Source organism: Eucyclogobius newberryi, unplaced genomic scaffold (genome assembly GCF_026437365.1).
Source record: "Eucyclogobius newberryi isolate DKJ021-1_F unplaced genomic scaffold, fEucNew1.0.hap1 SCAF_300, whole genome shotgun sequence".
Classification (NCBI taxonomy): Eukaryota; Metazoa; Chordata; class Actinopteri; order Gobiiformes; family Gobiidae; genus Eucyclogobius; species Eucyclogobius newberryi.
Genome location: NW_027315947.1, coordinates 22,064 through 38,423, shown reverse-complemented (window position 1 = coordinate 38,423; position 16,360 = coordinate 22,064). Strand labels below are relative to the sequence as shown.

At 47.7% G+C, this 16,360-nt stretch overlaps 1 protein-coding gene across 1 annotated transcript in view; it reads left to right on the top strand.

Moving 5' to 3' along the window:
• The window catches only part of LOC140374709 (uncharacterized), a gene marked incomplete at its 3' end in the record, with an annotated part of 62,408 nt that overhangs the window by 30,847 nt on the left and 15,201 nt on the right, over positions 1-16,360 (top strand). Inside the window, exon 6 of the mRNA XM_072461700.1 lies at positions 4,836-5,003. Coding sequence (XP_072317801.1) covers positions 4,836-5,003 — 168 coding nt within the window. The remainder of the gene's footprint in view (positions 1-4,835; positions 5,004-16,360) is intronic.

Below are 16,360 nucleotides of genomic sequence, written 5' to 3'. Positions count from 1 at the left end.
CTACAGGTCAGCATCAGGGCCTTACAGGTCAGCATCAGGGCCTACAGGTCAGCATCAGGGCCTGCAGGTCAGCATCAGGGCCTGCAGGTCAGCATCAGGGCCTTACAGGTCAGCATCAGGGCCTACAGGTCAGCATCAGGGCCTGCAGGTCAGCATCAGGGCCTACAGGTCAGCATCAGGGCCTACAGGTCAGTATCAGGGCTTATAGGTCAGCATCAGGGCCTGCAGGTCAGCATCAGGGCCTTACAGGTCAGCATCAGGGCCTGCAGGTCATCAGCAGGGCCTACAGGTCAGCATCAGGGCCTTAAAGGTCAGCATCAGGGCCTGCAGGTCATCATCAGGGCCTTAAACGTCAGAATCAGGGCCTACAGGTCAGCATCAGGGCCTACAAGTCAGCATCAGGGCCTGCAGGTCAGCATCAGGGCCTACAGGTCAGCATCAGGGCCTACAGGTCATCATCAGGGCTTACAGGCCAGCCTTAGGGCCTGCAGGTCATCATCAGGGCCTACAGGTCAGCATCAGGGCTTACAGGTTAGCATCAGGGCCTGCAGGTCAGCATCAGGGTCGTACAGGTCAGCATCAGGGCCTGCAGGTCATCATCAGGGCCTGCAGGTCATCATCAGGGCTTACAGGTAAGCATCAGGGCCTGCAGGTCATCATCAGGGCCTACAGGTTAGCATCAGGGCCTGCAGGTCAGCATCAGGGTCGTACAGGTCAGCATCAGGGCCTGCAGGTCATCATGAGGTTCTGCAGGTCAGCATCAGGGCCTACAGGTCAGCATCAGGGCCTGCAGGTCATCATCAGGGCCTGCAGGTCATCATCAGGGCTTACAGGTCATCATCAGGGCCTTACAGGTCAGCATCAGGGCCTACAAGTCAGCATCAGGGCCTACAGGTCAGCATCAGGGCCTGCAGGTCATCATCAGGGCCTTAAAGGTCATCATCAGGGCCTGCAGGTCAGCATCAGGGCTTACAGGTCAGCATCAGGGCCTACAGGTCATCATCAGGGTCTGCAGGTCAGCATCAGGGCCTGCAGGTCAGCATCAGGGCCTTAAAGGTCAGCATCAGGGCCTGCAAGTCAGCATCAGGGCTTACAGGTCAGCATCAGGGCTTACAGGTCAGCATCAGGGCTTACAGGTCAGCATCAGGGCCTACAGGTCATTATCAGGGCTTACAGGTCAGCATCAGGGCTTACAGGTCATCATCAGGGCCTGCAGGTCAGCATCAGGGCCTGCAGGTCAGCATCAGGGCTTACAGGTCAGCATCAGGGCCTACAGGTCAGCATCAGGGCTTACAGGTCATCATCAGGGCCTGCAGGTCAGCATCAGGTTTTACAGGTCATCATCAGGTTCTGCATGTCAGCATCGGGGCTCACAGGTCTGCATCAGGGCCTGCAGGTCATCATCAGGGCCTTAAAGGTCAGCATCAGGGCCTGCAGGTCATCATCAGGGCCTGCAGGTCAGCATCAGGGCCTACAGGTCAGCATCAGGGCCTGCAGGTCAGCATCAGGGCCTGCAGGTCATCAGCAGGGCCTTAAAGGTCAGCATCAGGGCCTTAAAGGTCAGCATCAGGGCCTGCAGGTCAGCATCAGGGCCTGCAGGTCATCATCAGGGCCTACAGGTTAGCATCAGGGCCTGCAGGTCAGCATCAGGGTCGTACAGGTCAGCATCAGGGCCTGCAGGTCAGCATCAGGGTCGTACAGGTCAGCATCAGGGCCTGCAGGTCATCATCAGGTTCTGCAGGTCAGCATCAGGGCCTACAGGTCAGCATCAGGGCCTTAAAGGTCAGCATCAGGGCCTTACAGGTCAGCATCAGGGCCTACAGGTCATCATCAGGGCTTACAGGTCAGCATCAGGGCCTACAGGTCAGCATCAGGGCCTGCAGGTCAGCATCAGGGCCTACAGGTCAGCATCAGGGCCTTACAGGTCAGCATCAGGGCCTACAGGTCAGCATCAGGGCCTGCAGGTCAGCATCAGGGCCTGCAGGTCAGCATCAGGGCCTTACAGGTCAGCATCAGGGCCTACAGGTCAGCATCAGGGCCTGCAGGTCAGCATCAGGGCCTACAGGTCAGCATCAGGGCCTACAGGTCAGTATCAGGGCTTATAGGTCAGCATCAGGGCCTGCAGGTCAGCATCAGGGCCTTACAGGTCAGCATCAGGGCCTGCAGGTCATCAGCAGGGCCTACAGGTCAGCATCAGGGCCTTAAAGGTCAGCATCAGGGCCTGCAGGTCATCATCAGGGCCTTAAACGTCAGAATCAGGGCCTACAGGTCAGCATCAGGGCCTACAAGTCAGCATCAGGGCCTGCAGGTCAGCATCAGGGCCTACAGGTCAGCATCAGGGCCTACAGGTCATCATCAGGGCTTACAGGCCAGCCTTAGGGCCTGCAGGTCATCATCAGGGCCTACAGGTCAGCATCAGGGCTTACAGGTTAGCATCAGGGCCTGCAGGTCAGCATCAGGGTCGTACAGGTCAGCATCAGGGCCTGCAGGTCATCATCAGGGCCTGCAGGTCATCATCAGGGCTTACAGGTAAGCATCAGGGCCTGCAGGTCATCATCAGGGCCTACAGGTTAGCATCAGGGCCTGCAGGTCAGCATCAGGGTCGTACAGGTCAGCATCAGGGCCTGCAGGTCATCATGAGGTTCTGCAGGTCAGCATCAGGGCCTACAGGTCAGCATCAGGGCCTGCAGGTCATCATCAGGGCCTGCAGGTCATCATCAGGGCTTACAGGTCATCATCAGGGCCTTACAGGTCAGCATCAGGGCCTACAAGTCAGCATCAGGGCCTACAGGTCAGCATCAGGGCCTGCAGGTCATCATCAGGGCCTTAAAGGTCATCATCAGGGCCTGCAGGTCAGCATCAGGGCTTACAGGTCAGCATCAGGGCCTACAGGTCATCATCAGGGTCTGCAGGTCAGCATCAGGGCCTGCAGGTCAGCATCAGGGCCTTAAAGGTCAGCATCAGGGCCTGCAAGTCAGCATCAGGGCTTACAGGTCAGCATCAGGGCTTACAGGTCAGCATCAGGGCTTACAGGTCAGCATCAGGGCCTACAGGTCATTATCAGGGCTTACAGGTCAGCATCAGGGCTTACAGGTCATCATCAGGGCCTGCAGGTCAGCATCAGGGCCTGCAGGTCAGCATCAGGGCTTACAGGTCAGCATCAGGGCCTACAGGTCAGCATCAGGGCTTACAGGTCATCATCAGGGCCTGCAGGTCAGCATCAGGTTTTACAGGTCATCATCAGGTTCTGCATGTCAGCATCGGGGCTCACAGGTCTGCATCAGGGCCTGCAGGTCATCATCAGGGCCTTAAAGGTCAGCATCAGGGCCTGCAGGTCATCATCAGGGCCTGCAGGTCAGCATCAGGGCCTACAGGTCAGCATCAGGGCCTGCAGGTCAGCATCAGGGCCTGCAGGTCATCAGCAGGGCCTTAAAGGTCAGCATCAGGGCCTTAAAGGTCAGCATCAGGGCCTGCAGGTCAGCATCAGGGCCTGCAGGTCATCATCAGGGCCTACAGGTTAGCATCAGGGCCTGCAGGTCAGCATCAGGGTCGTACAGGTCAGCATCAGGGCCTGCAGGTCAGCATCAGGGTCGTACAGGTCAGCATCAGGGCCTGCAGGTCATCATCAGGTTCTGCAGGTCAGCATCAGGGCCTACAGGTCAGCATCAGGGCCTGCAGGTCATCATCAGGGCCTGCAGGTCAGCATCAGGGCCTACAGGTCAGCATCAGGGCCTGCAGGTCATCATCAGGGCCTTAAAGGTCATCATCAGGGCCTGCAGGTCAGCATCAGGGCTTACAGGTCATCATCAGGGCCTACAGGTCAGCATCAGGGCCTTAAAGGTCAGCATCAGGGCCTGCAGGTCAGCATCAGGGCTTACAGGTCAGCATCAGGGCTTACAGGTCAGCATCAGGGCCTACAGGTCATTATCAGGGCTTACAGGTCAGCATCAGGGCCTACAGGTCATTATCAGGGCTTACAGGTCAGCATCAGGGCTTACAGGTCATCATCAGGGCCTGCAGGTCAGCATCAGGGCCTGCAGGTCAGCATCAGGGCCTTAAAGGTCAGCATCAGGGCCTGCAGGTCAGCATCAGGGCTTACAGGTCAGCATCAGGGCCTACAGGTCATCATCAGGGCCTGCAGGTCAGCATCAGGTTTTACAGGTCATCATCAGGGCCTTACAGGTCAGCATCAGGTTTTACAGGTCATCATCAGGGCCTTACAGGTCAGCATCAGGTTTTACAGGTCATCATCAGGGCCTGCAGGTCAGCATCAGGTTTTACAGATCATCATCAGGTTCTGCAGGTCAGCATCAGGGCTCACAGGTCTTCATCAGGGCCTGCAGGTCATCATCAGGGCCTTACAGGTCAGCATCAGGGCCTTACAGGTCAGCATCAGGGCCTTACAGGTCAGCATCAGGGCCTGCAGGTCATCATCAGGGCCTACAGGTCAGCATCAGGGCCTACAGGTCAGCATCAGGGCCTGCAGGTCAGCATCAGGGCCTGCAGGTCATCATCAGGGCCTTAAAGGTCAGCATCAGGGCCTTAAAGGTCAGCATCAGGGCCTGCCGGTCAGCATCAGGGCTTACAGGTCAGCATCAGGGCTTACAGGTCAGCATCAGGGCCTACAGGTCATTATCAGGGCTTACAGGTCAGCATCAGGGCTTACAGGTCATCATCAGGGCCTGCAGGTCAGCATCAGGGCCTGCAGGTCAGCATCAGGGCCTGCAGGTCAGCATCAGGGCTTACAGGTCATCATCAGGGCCTGCAGGTCATCATCATGACATCATTAGAACTGCTGAAGATTAGTATATTATAAAGTGTTTGTCCTTCTCTAGGAACTGAAAGAGTGGAACCAGGCCTGTCTGTCCCACTCCGACCTGATGTCTGACCTTACCTCGGACCAGACCTCTGACCCAATCTTTGACCCTGAGGAGAGAAAGGCCATCACTGTGGAGGAGATCGAGCGGTCACAAAAAGAGCTCCTCCTAAACCAGCTTCACGGCGTACGTCACACTGACAGAGTGCACGCTAAAGGTGCACTCTGTCATAGTAAAGCTTAAACTAGCACGCTAAAGGTGCACTCTGTCATAGTAAAGCTTAAACTAGCACGCTAAAGGTGCACTCTGTCATAGTAAAGCTTAAACTAGCACGCTAAAGGTGCACTCTGTCATAGTAAAGCTAAAACTAGCACGCTAAAGGTGCACTCTGTCATAGTAAAGCTTAAACTAGCACGCTAAAGGTGCACTCTGTCATAGTAAAGCTTAAACTAGCACGCTAAAGGTGCACTCTGTCATAGTAAAGCTTAAACTAGCACGCTAAAGGGGCACTCTGTCATAGTAAAGCTTAAACTAGCACGCTAAAGGTGCACTCTGTCATAGTAAAGCTTAAACTAGCACGCTAAAGGGGCACTCTGTCATAGTAAAGCTTAAACTAGCACGCTAAAGGTGCACTCTGTCATAGTAAAGCTTAAACTAGCACGCTAAAGGTGCACTCTGTCATAGTAAAGCTTAAACTAGCACGCTAAAGGTGCACTCTGTCATAGTAAAGCTTAAACTAGCACGCTAAAGGTGCACTCTGTCATAGTAAAGCTTAAACTAGCACGCTAAAGGTGCACTCTGTCATAGTAAAGCTTAAACTAGCACGCTAAAGGTGCACTCTGTCATAGTAAAGCTAAAACTAGCACGCTAAAGGTTCACTCTGTCATAGTAAAGCTTAAACTAGCACGCTAAAGGTGCACTCTGTCATAGTAAAGCTTAAACTAGCACGCTAAAGGTGCACTCTGTCATAGTAAAGCTTAAACTAGCACGCTAAATGTGCACTCTGTCATAGTAAAGCTTAAACTAGCACGCTAAAGGTGCACTCTGTCATAGTAAAGCTTAAACTAGCACGCTAAAGGTGCACTCTGTCATAGTAAAGCTTAAACTAGCACGCTAAAGGTGCACTCTGTCATAGTAAAGCTAAAACTAGCACGCTAAAGGTTCACTCTGTCATAGTAAAGCTTAAACTAGCACGCTAAAGGTGCACTCTGTCATAGTAAAGCTTAAACTAGCACGCTAAAGGTGCACTCTGTCATAGTAAAGCTTAAACAAGCACGCTAAAGGTGCACTCTGTCATAGTGAAGCTTAAACTAGCACGCTAAAGGTGCACTCTGTCATAGTGAAGCTTAAACTAGCACGCTAAAGGTGCACTCTGTCATAGTAAAGCTTAAACAAGCACGCTAAAGGTGCACTCTGTCATAGTGAAGCTTAAACTAGCACGCTAAAGGTGCACTCTGTCATAGTGAAGCTTAAACTAGCACGCTAAAGGTGCACTCTGTCATAGTAAAGCTTAAACTAGCACGCTAAAGGTACACTCTGTCATAGTAAAGCTTAAACTAGCACGCTAAAGGTGCACTCTGTCATAGTAAAGCTTAAACTAGCACGCTAAAGGTGCACTCTGTCATAGTAAAGCTTAAACTAGCACGCTAAAGGTGCACTCTGTCATAGTAAAGCTAAAACTAGCACGCTAAAGGTTCACTCTGTCATAGTAAAGCTTAAACTAGCACGCTAAAGGTGCACTCTGTCATAGTAAAGCTTAAACTAGCACGCTAAAGGTGCACTCTGTCATAGTAAAGCTTAAACTAGCACGCTAAAGGTGCACTCTGTCATAGTAAAGCTTAAACTAGCACGCTAAAGGTGCACTCTGTCATAGTAAAGCTTAAACTAGCACGCTAAAGGTGCACTCTGTCATAGTAAAGCTAAAACTAGCACGCTAAAGGTTCACTCTGTCATAGTAAAGCTTAAACTAGCACGCTAAAGGTGCACTCTGTCATAGTAAAGCTTAAACTAGCACGCTAAAGGTGCACTCTGTCATAGTAAAGCTTAAACTAGCACGCTAAAGGTGCACTCTGTCATAGTGAAGCTTAAACTAGCACGCTAAAGGTGCACTCTTTCATAGTGAAGCTTAAACTAGCACGCTAAAGGTGCACTCTGTCATAGTAAAGCTAAAACTAGCACGCTAAAGGTTCACTCTGTCATAGTAAAGCTTAAACTAGCACGCTAAAGGTGCACTCTGTCATAGTAAAGCTTAAACTAGCACGCTAAAGGTGCACTCTGTCATAGTAAAGCTTAAACTAGCACGCTAAAGGTGCACTCTGTCATAGTAAAGCTTAAACTAGCACGCTAAAGGTGCACTCTGTCATAGTAAAGCTTAAACTAGCACGCTAAAGGTGCACTCTGTCATAGTAAAGCTAAAACTAGCACGCTAAAGGTGCACTCTGTCATAGTAAAGCTTAAACTAGCACGCTAAAGGTGCACTCTGTCATAGTAAAGCTTAAACTAGCACGCTAAAGGTGCACTCTGTCATAGTAAAGCTTAAACTAGCACGCTAAAGGTACACTCTGTCATAGTAAAGCTTAAACTAGCACGCTAAAGGTGCACTCTGTCATAGTAAAGCTTAAACTAGCACGCTAAAGGTGCACTCTGTCATAGTAAAGCTTAAACTAGCACGCTAAAGGTGCACTCTGTCATAGTAAAGCTAAAACTAGCACGCTAAAGGTTCACTCTGTCATAGTAAAGCTTAAACTAGCACGCTAAAGGTGCACTCTGTCATAGTAAAGCTTAAACTAGCACGCTAAAGGTGCACTCTGTCATAGTAAAGCTTAAACTAGCACGCTAAAGGTGCACTCTGTCATAGTAAAGCTTAAACTAGCACGCTAAAGGTGCACTCTGTCATAGTAAAGCTTAAACTAGCACGTTAAAGGTGCACTCTGTCATAGTAAAGCTAAAACTAGCACGCTAAAGGTTCACTCTGTCATAGTAAAGCTTAAACTAGCACGCTAAAGGTGCACTCTGTCATAGTAAAGCTTAAACTAGCACGCTAAAGGTGCACTCTGTCATAGTAAAGCTTAAACTAGCACGCTAAAGGTGCACTCTGTCATAGTAAAGCTTAAACAAGCACGCTAAAGGTGCACTCTGTCATAGTAAAGCTTAAACTAGCACGCTAAAGGTGCACTCTGTCATAGTAAAGCTTAAACTAGCACGCTAAAGGGGCACTCTGTCATAGTAAAGCTTAAACTAGCACGCTAAAGGTGCACTCTGTCATAGTAAAGCTTAAACTAGCACGCTAAAGGGGCACTCTGTCATAGTAAAGCTTAAACTAGCACGCTAAAGGTGCACTCTGTCATAGTAAAGCTTAAACTAGCACGCTAAAGGTGCACTCTGTCATAGTAAAGCTTAAACTAGCACGCTAAAGGTGCACTCTGTCATAGTAAAGCTTAAACTAGCACGCTAAAGGTGCACTCTGTCATAGTAAAGCTTAAACTAGCACGCTAAAGGTGCACTCTGTCATAGTAAAGCTTAAACTAGCACGCTAAAGGTGCACTCTGTCATAGTAAAGCTAAAACTAGCACGCTAAAGGTTCACTCTGTCATAGTAAAGCTTAAACTAGCACGCTAAAGGTGCACTCTGTCATAGTAAAGCTAAAACTAGCACGCTAAAGGTTCACTCTGTCATAGTAAAGCTTAAACTAGCACGCTAAATGTGCACTCTGTCATAGTAAAGCTTAAACTAGCACGCTAAAGGTGCACTCTGTCATAGTAAAGCTTAAACAAGCACGCTAAAGGTGCACTCTGTCATAGTGAAGCTTAAACTAGCACGCTAAAGGTGCACTCTGTCATAGTGAAGCTTAAACTAGCACGCTAAAGGTGCACTCTGTCATAGTAAAGCTTAAACTAGCACGCTAAAGGTACACTCTGTCATAGTAAAGCTTAAACTAGCACGCTAAAGGTGCACTCTGTCATAGTAAAGCTTAAACTAGCACGCTAAAGGTGCACTCTGTCATAGTAAAGCTTAAACTAGCACGCTAAAGGTGCACTCTGTCATAGTAAAGCTAAAACTAGCACGCTAAAGGTTCACTCTGTCATAGTAAAGCTTAAACTAGCACGCTAAAGGTGCACTCTGTCATAGTAAAGCTTAAACTAGCACGCTAAAGGTGCACTCTGTCATAGTAAAGCTTAAACTAGCACGCTAAAGGTGCACTCTGTCATAGTAAAGCTTAAACTAGCACGCTAAAGGTGCACTCTGTCATAGTAAAGCTTAAACTAGCACGCTAAAGGTGCACTCTGTCATAGTAAAGCTAAAACTAGCACGCTAAAGGTTCACTCTGTCATAGTAAAGCTTAAACTAGCACGCTAAAGGTGCACTCTGTCATAGTAAAGCTTAAACTAGCACGCTAAAGGTGCACTCTGTCATAGTAAAGCTTAAACTAGCACGCTAAAGGTGCACTCTGTCATAGTGAAGCTTAAACTAGCACGCTAAAGGTGCACTCTTTCATAGTGAAGCTTAAACTAGCACGCTAAAGGTGCACTCTGTCATAGTAAAGCTAAAACTAGCACGCTAAAGGTTCACTCTGTCATAGTAAAGCTTAAACTAGCACGCTAAAGGTGCACTCTGTCATAGTAAAGCTTAAACTAGCACGCTAAAGGTGCACTCTGTCATAGTAAAGCTTAAACCAGCACGCTAAAGGTGCACTCTGTCATAGTAAAGCTTAAACTAGCACGCTAAAGGTGCACTCTGTCATAATAAAGCTTAAACTAGCACGCTAAAGGTGCACTCTGTCATAGTAAAGCTAAAACTAGCACGCTAAAGGTGCACTCTGTCATAGTAAAGCTTAAACTAGCACGCTAAAGGTGCACTCTGTCATAGTAAAGCTTAAACTAGCACGCTAAAGGTGCACTCTGTCATAGTAAAGCTTAAACTAGCACGCTAAAGGTACACTCTGTCATAGTAAAGCTTAAACTAGCACGCTAAAGGTGCACTCTGTCATAGTAAAGCTTAAACTAGCACGCTAAAGGTGCACTCTGTCATAGTAAAGCTTAAACTAGCACGCTAAAGGTGCACTCTGTCATAGTAAAGCTAAAACTAGCACGCTAAAGGTTCACTCTGTCATAGTAAAGCTTAAACTAGCACGCTAAAGGTGCACTCTGTCATAGTAAAGCTTAAACTAGCACGCTAAAGGTGCACTCTGTCATAGTAAAGCTTAAACTAGCACGCTAAAGGTGCACTCTGTCATAGTAAAGCTTAAACTAGCACGCTAAAGGTGCACTCTGTCATAGTAAAGCTTAAACTAGCACGCTAAAGGTGCACTCTGTCATAGTAAAGCTTAAACTAGCACGCTAAAGGTGCACTCTGTCATAGTAAAGCTAAAACTAGCACGCTAAAGGTGCACTCTGTCATAGTAAAGCTAAAACTAGCACGCTAAAGGTGCACTCTGTCATAGTAAAGCTTAAACTAGCACGCTAAAGGTGCACTCTGTCATAGTAAAGCTTAAACTAGCACGCTAAAGGTGCACTCTGTCATAGTAAAGCTTAAACTAGCACGCTAAAGGTGCACTCTGTCATAGTAAAGCTTAAACTAGCACGCTAAAGGTGCACTCTGTCATAGTAAAGCTTAAACTAGCATGCTAAAGGTGCACTCTGTCATAGTAAAGCTTAAACTGTCATAGTAAAGCTTAAACTATCTGTCATATTAAAGCTTAAACTAGCACGCTAAAGGTGCACTCTGTCATAGTAAAGCTTAAACTAGCACGCTAAAGGTGCACTCTGTCATAGTAAAGCTTAAACTAGCATGCTAAAGGTACACTCTGTCATAGTAAAGCTTAAACTAGCACGCTAAAGGTGCACTCTGTCATAGTAAAGCTTAAACTAGCACGCTAAAGGTGCACTCTGTCATAGTAAAGCTTAAACTAGCACGCTAAAGGTGCACTCTGTCATAGTAAAGCTTAAACTAGCACGCTAAAGGTGCACTCTGTCATAGTAAAGCTTAAACTAGCACGCTAAAGGTGCACTCTGTCATAGTAAAGCTTAAACTAGCACGCTAAAGGTGCACTCTGTCATAGTAAAGCTTAAACTAGCACGCAAAAGGTACACTCTGTCATAGTAAAGCATAAACTAGCACGCTAAAGATGCACTCTGTCATAGTAAAGCTTAAACTAGCACGCTAAAGGTGCACTCTGTCATAGTAAAGCTTAAACTAGCACGCTAAAGGTGCACTCTGTCATAGTAAAGCTTAAACTAGCACGCTAAAGGTACACTCTGTCATAGTAAAGCTTAAACTAGCACGCTAAAGGTGCACTCTGTCATAGTAAAGCTTAAACTAGCACGCTAAAGGTGCACTCTGTCATAGTAAAGCTTAAACTAGCACGCTAAAGGTGCACTCTGTCATAGTAAAGCTTAAACTAGCACGCTAAAGGTGCACTCTGTCATAGTAGAGCTTAAACTAGCACGCTAAAGGTGCACTCTGTCATAGTAAAGCTTAAACTAGCATGCTAAAGGTACACTCTGTCATAGTAAAGCTTAAACTAGCATGCTAAAGGTGCACTCTGTCATAGTAAAGCTTAAACTAGCACGCTAAAGGTGCACTCTGTCATAGTAAAGCTTAAACTATCTGTCATAGTAAAGCTTAAACTAGCACGCTAAAGGTGCACTCTGTCATAGTAAAGCTTAAACTAGCACGCTAAAGGTGCACTCTGTCATAGTAAAGCTTAAACTAGCATGCTAAAGGTACACTCTGTCATAGTAAAGCTTAAACTAGCACGCTAAAGGTGCACTCTGTCATAGTAAAGCTTAAACTAGCACGCTAAAGGTGCACTGTGTCATAGTAAAGCTTAAACTAGCACGCTAAAGGTGCACTCTGTCATAGTAAAGCTTAAACTAGCACGCTAAAGGTGCACTCTGTCATAGTAAAGCTTAAACTAGCACGCTAAAGGTGCACTCTGTCATAGTAAAGCTTAAACTAGCACGCAAAAGGTACACTCTGTCATAGTAAAGCTTAAACTAGCACGCTAAAGGTGCACTCTGTCATAGTAAAGCTTAAACTAGCACGCTAAAGGTGCACTCTGTCATAGTAAAGCTTAAACTAGCACGCTAAAGGTGCACTCTGTCATAGTAGAGCTTAAACTAGCACGCTAAAGGTGCACTCTGTCATAGTAAAGCTTAAACTAGCACGCTAAAGGTGCACTCTGTCATGGTGCACTCTGTCATAGTAAAGCTTAAACTAGCACGCTAAAGGTGCACTCTGTCATAGTAAAGCTTAAACTAGCACGCTAAAGGTGCACTCTGTCATAGTAAAGCTTAAACTAGCACGCTAAAGGTGCACTCTGTCATAGTAAAGCTTAAACTAGCACGCTAAAGGTGCACTCTGTCATAGTAAAGCTTAAACTAGCACGCTAAAGGTGCACTCTGTCATAGTAAAGCTTAAACTAGCACGCTAAAGGTGCACTCTGTCATAGTAAAGCTTAAACTAGCACGCAAAAGGTACACTCTGTCATAGTAAAGCATAAACTAGCACGCTAAAGATGCACTCTGTCATAGTAAAGCTTAAACTAGCACGCTAAAGGTGCACTCTGTCATAGTAAAGCTTAAACTAGCACGCTAAAGGTGCACTGTCATAGTAAAGCTTAAACTAGCACGCTTAAGGTACACTCTGTCATAGTAAAGCTTAAACTAGCACGCTAAAGGTGCACTCTGTCATAGTAAAGCTTAAACTAGCACGCTAAAGGTGCACTCTGTCATAGTAAAGCTTAAACTAGCACGCTAAAGGTGCACTCTGTCATAGTAAAGCTTAAACTAGCACGCTAAAGGTGCACTCTGTCATAGTAGAGCTTAAACTAGCACGCTAAAGGTGCACTCTGTCATAGTAAAGCTTAAACTAGCACGCTAAAGGTGCACTCTGTCATAGTAAAGCTTAAACTAGCACGCTAAAGGTGCACTCTGTCATAGTAAAGCTTAAACTAGCACGCTAAAGGTGCACTCTGTCATAGTAAAGCTTAAACTAGCACGCTAAAGGTGCACTCTGTCATAGTAAAGCTTAAACTAGCACGCTAAAGGTGCACTCTGTCATAGTAGAGCTTAAACTAGCATGCTAAAGGTGCACTCTGTCATAGTAAAGCTTAAACTAGCACGCTAAAGGTGCACTCTGTCATAGTAAAGCTTAAACTAGCACGCTAAAGGTGCACTCTGTCATAGTAGAGCTTAAACTAGCATGCTAAAGGTGCACTCTGTCATAGTAAAGCTTAAACTAGCACGCTAAAGGTGCACTCTGTCATAGTAGAGCTTAAACTAGCATGCTAAAGGTGCACTCTGTCATAGTAAAGCTTAAACTAGCACGCTAAAGGTGCACTCTGTCATAGTAAAGCTTAAACTATCTGTCATAGTAAAGCTTAAACTAGCACGCTAAAGGTGCACTCTGTCATAGTAAAGCTTAAACTAGCATGCTAAAGGTGCACTCTGTCATAGTAAAGCTTAAACTAGCACGCTAAAGGTGCACTCTGTCATAGTAAAGCTTAAACTAGCATGCTAAAGGTGCACTCTGTCATAGTAAAGCTTAAACTAGCACGCAAAAGGTACACTCTGTCATAGTAAAGCTTAAACTAGCACGCTAAAGGTGCACTCTGTCATAGTAAAGCTTAAACTAGCACGCTAAAGGTGCACTCTGTCATAGTAGAGCTTAAACTAGCACGCTAAAGGTGCACTCTGTCATAGTAAAGCTTAAACTAGCATGCTAAAGGTGCACTCTGTCATAGTAAAGCTTAAACTAGCACGCTAAAGGTGCACTCTGTCATAGTAAAGCTTAAACTAGCACGCTAAAGGTGCACTCTGTCATAGTAAAGCTTAAACTAGCATGCTAAAGGTGCACTCTGTCATAGTAAAGCTTAAACTAGCATGCTAAAGGTGCACTCTGTCATAGTAAAGCTTAAACTAGCACGCTAAAGGTGCACTCTGTCATAGTAAAGCTTAAACTAGCACGCTAAAGGTGCACTCTGTCATAGTAAAGCTTAAACTAGCACGCTAAAGGTGCACTCTGTCATAGTAAAGCTTAAACTAGCATGCTAAAGGTGCACTCTGTCATAGTAAAGCTTAAACTAGCATGCTAAAGGTACACTCTGTCATAGTAAAGCTTAATATTAATGCTCTTTTCTTTTGTCCTGCTGCTATGACATTGTTTTACTGCTTTGAGTACAAACCCATGCAGTTAGTTTAGCCACGATATTTATATGTTTATTTTCCAATCCTTTTCAAATCTAGTCTTTTTAAAATAACATTTGTGTCCAGACGAAACAGACATGTCTTTTAGGGTTCAGACTTTTAGGGTTCAGACTTTTAGGGTTCAGTCTTTTAGGGTTCAGACTTTTAGGGTTCAGTCTTTTAGGGTTCAGACTTTTAGGGTTCAGACTTTTAGGGTTCAGACTTTTAGGGTTCAGTCTTTTAGGGTTCAGACTTTTAGGGTTCAGTCTTTTAGGGTTCAGACTTTTAGGGTTCAGTCTTTTAGGGTTCAGACTTTTAGGGTTCAGACTTTTAGGGTTCAGTCTTTTAGGGTTCAGACTTTTAGGGTTCAGACTTTTAGGGTTCAGTCTTTTAGGGTTCAGACTTTTAGGGTTCAGACTTTTAGGGCAAGGCAAGTTTATTTGTAGAGCACATTTCATCCACAAGGCAATTCAAAGCTTCACAGCAGGAAAAATGCATTAAAATAACAAAGAAATGACAGAAACAGAAATACAATAAAAATTAACTAAATTCAAAGAATAAAAAACACATAGCCACAAAGGTAACGTGTTTTCAAAGTCCAACTGCTTTTTAAATCCTTTTTAAATCAGTCCAACTGATTGTCTAAACTAATGAAATCACAAACATAAAAGAGAAAAATGCAAAGAAACATCTTTTCAGTCAAACACAGCTAACCTGACTCTGGCACCAGCAAGAGGCCGGTCCATGTTTAGTCCTGACTCTGGCACCAGCAGGAGGCCGCTCCATGTTTAGCCCTGATTCTGGCACCAGCAGGAGGCCGCTCCATGTTTAGTCCTGACTCTGGCACCAGCAGGAGGCCGCTCCATGTTTAGTCCTGACTCTGGCACCAGCAAGAGGCCGGTCCATGTTTAGTCCTGACTCTGGCACCAGCAGGAGGCCGCTCCATGTTTAGTCCTGACTCTGGCACCAGCAGGAGGCCGCTCCATGTTTAGTCCTGACTCTGGCACCAGCAGGAGGCCGCTCCATGTTTAGTCCTGACTCTGGCACCAGCAGGAGGCCGCTCCATGTTTAGTCCTGACTCTGGCACCAGCAGGAGGCCGGTCCATGTTTAGTCCTGACTCTAGCACCAGCAGGAGGCCGCTCCATGTTTAGTCCTGACTCTGGCACCAGCAGGAGGCCGCTCCATGTTTAGTCCTGACTCTGGCACCAGCAGGAGGCCGCTCCATGTTTAGTCCTGACTCTGGCACCAGCAGGAGGCCGCTCCATGTTTAGTCCTGACTCTGGCACCAGCAGGAGGCCGCTCCATGTTTAGTCCTGACTCTGGCACCAGCAGGAGGCCGCTCCATGTTTAGTCCTGACTCTGGCACCAGCAGGAGGCCGCTCCATGTTTAGTCCTGACTCTGGCACCAGCAGGAGGCCGCTCCATGTTTAGTACTGACTCTGGCACCAGCAGGAGGCCGCTCCATGTTTAGTCCTGACTCTGGAACCAGCAGGAGGCCGGTCCATGTTTAGTCCTGACTCTGGCACCAGCAGGAGGCCGCTCCATGTTTAGTCCTGACTCTGGCACCAGCAGGAGGCCGGTTCATGTTTAGTCCTGACTCTGGCACCAGCAGGAGGCCGGTCCATGTTTAGTCCTGACTCTGGCACCAGCAGGAGGCCGGTCCATGTTTAGTCCTGACTCTGGCACCAGCAGGAGGCCCTCTGGCACCAGCAGGAGGCCCTCTGGCACCAGCAGGAGGCCCTCTGGCACCAGCAGGAGGCCGAAGGCCCTCTGGCACCGGCCAAAGGCCCTCTGGCACCAGCAGGTGGCCCTCTGGCACCAGCAGGAGGCCCTCTGGCACCAGCAGGAGGCCCTCTGGCACCAGCAGGAGGCAAGAGGCCCTCTGGCACCAGCAGGAGGCCCTCTGGTACCAGCAGGAGGCCGGAGGCCCTCTGCCACCAGCAGGAGGCCCTCTGTTACCAGCAGGAGGCCCTCTGGCACCAGCAGGAGGCCAGAGGCCCTCTGGCACCAGCAGGAGGCCCTCTGGCACCAGCAGGAGGCCAGAGGCCCTCTGGCACCAGCAGGAGGCCAGAGGCCCTCTGGCACCAGCAGGAGGCCGGTCCACACACTGATTTGTTGGATGCAGTAACAGAGTGAATGGTCCATATTCACTTGTGACAGTCAAACATAGATCTGACTCGTCTGCATCATTGTGATTGGACACATTTTCACTGCGTGTCATGTGACCTAACGGCAGCATGTAGAGGCTGAACAGAAGGGGACCCAGGACTGACCCTTGGGGCACTCCACAGGTCAGGGTCATGTGGTCTGAGACACAGCTACCAATTTCAACAAAGTACTTCCTGTCTTCCAGATAG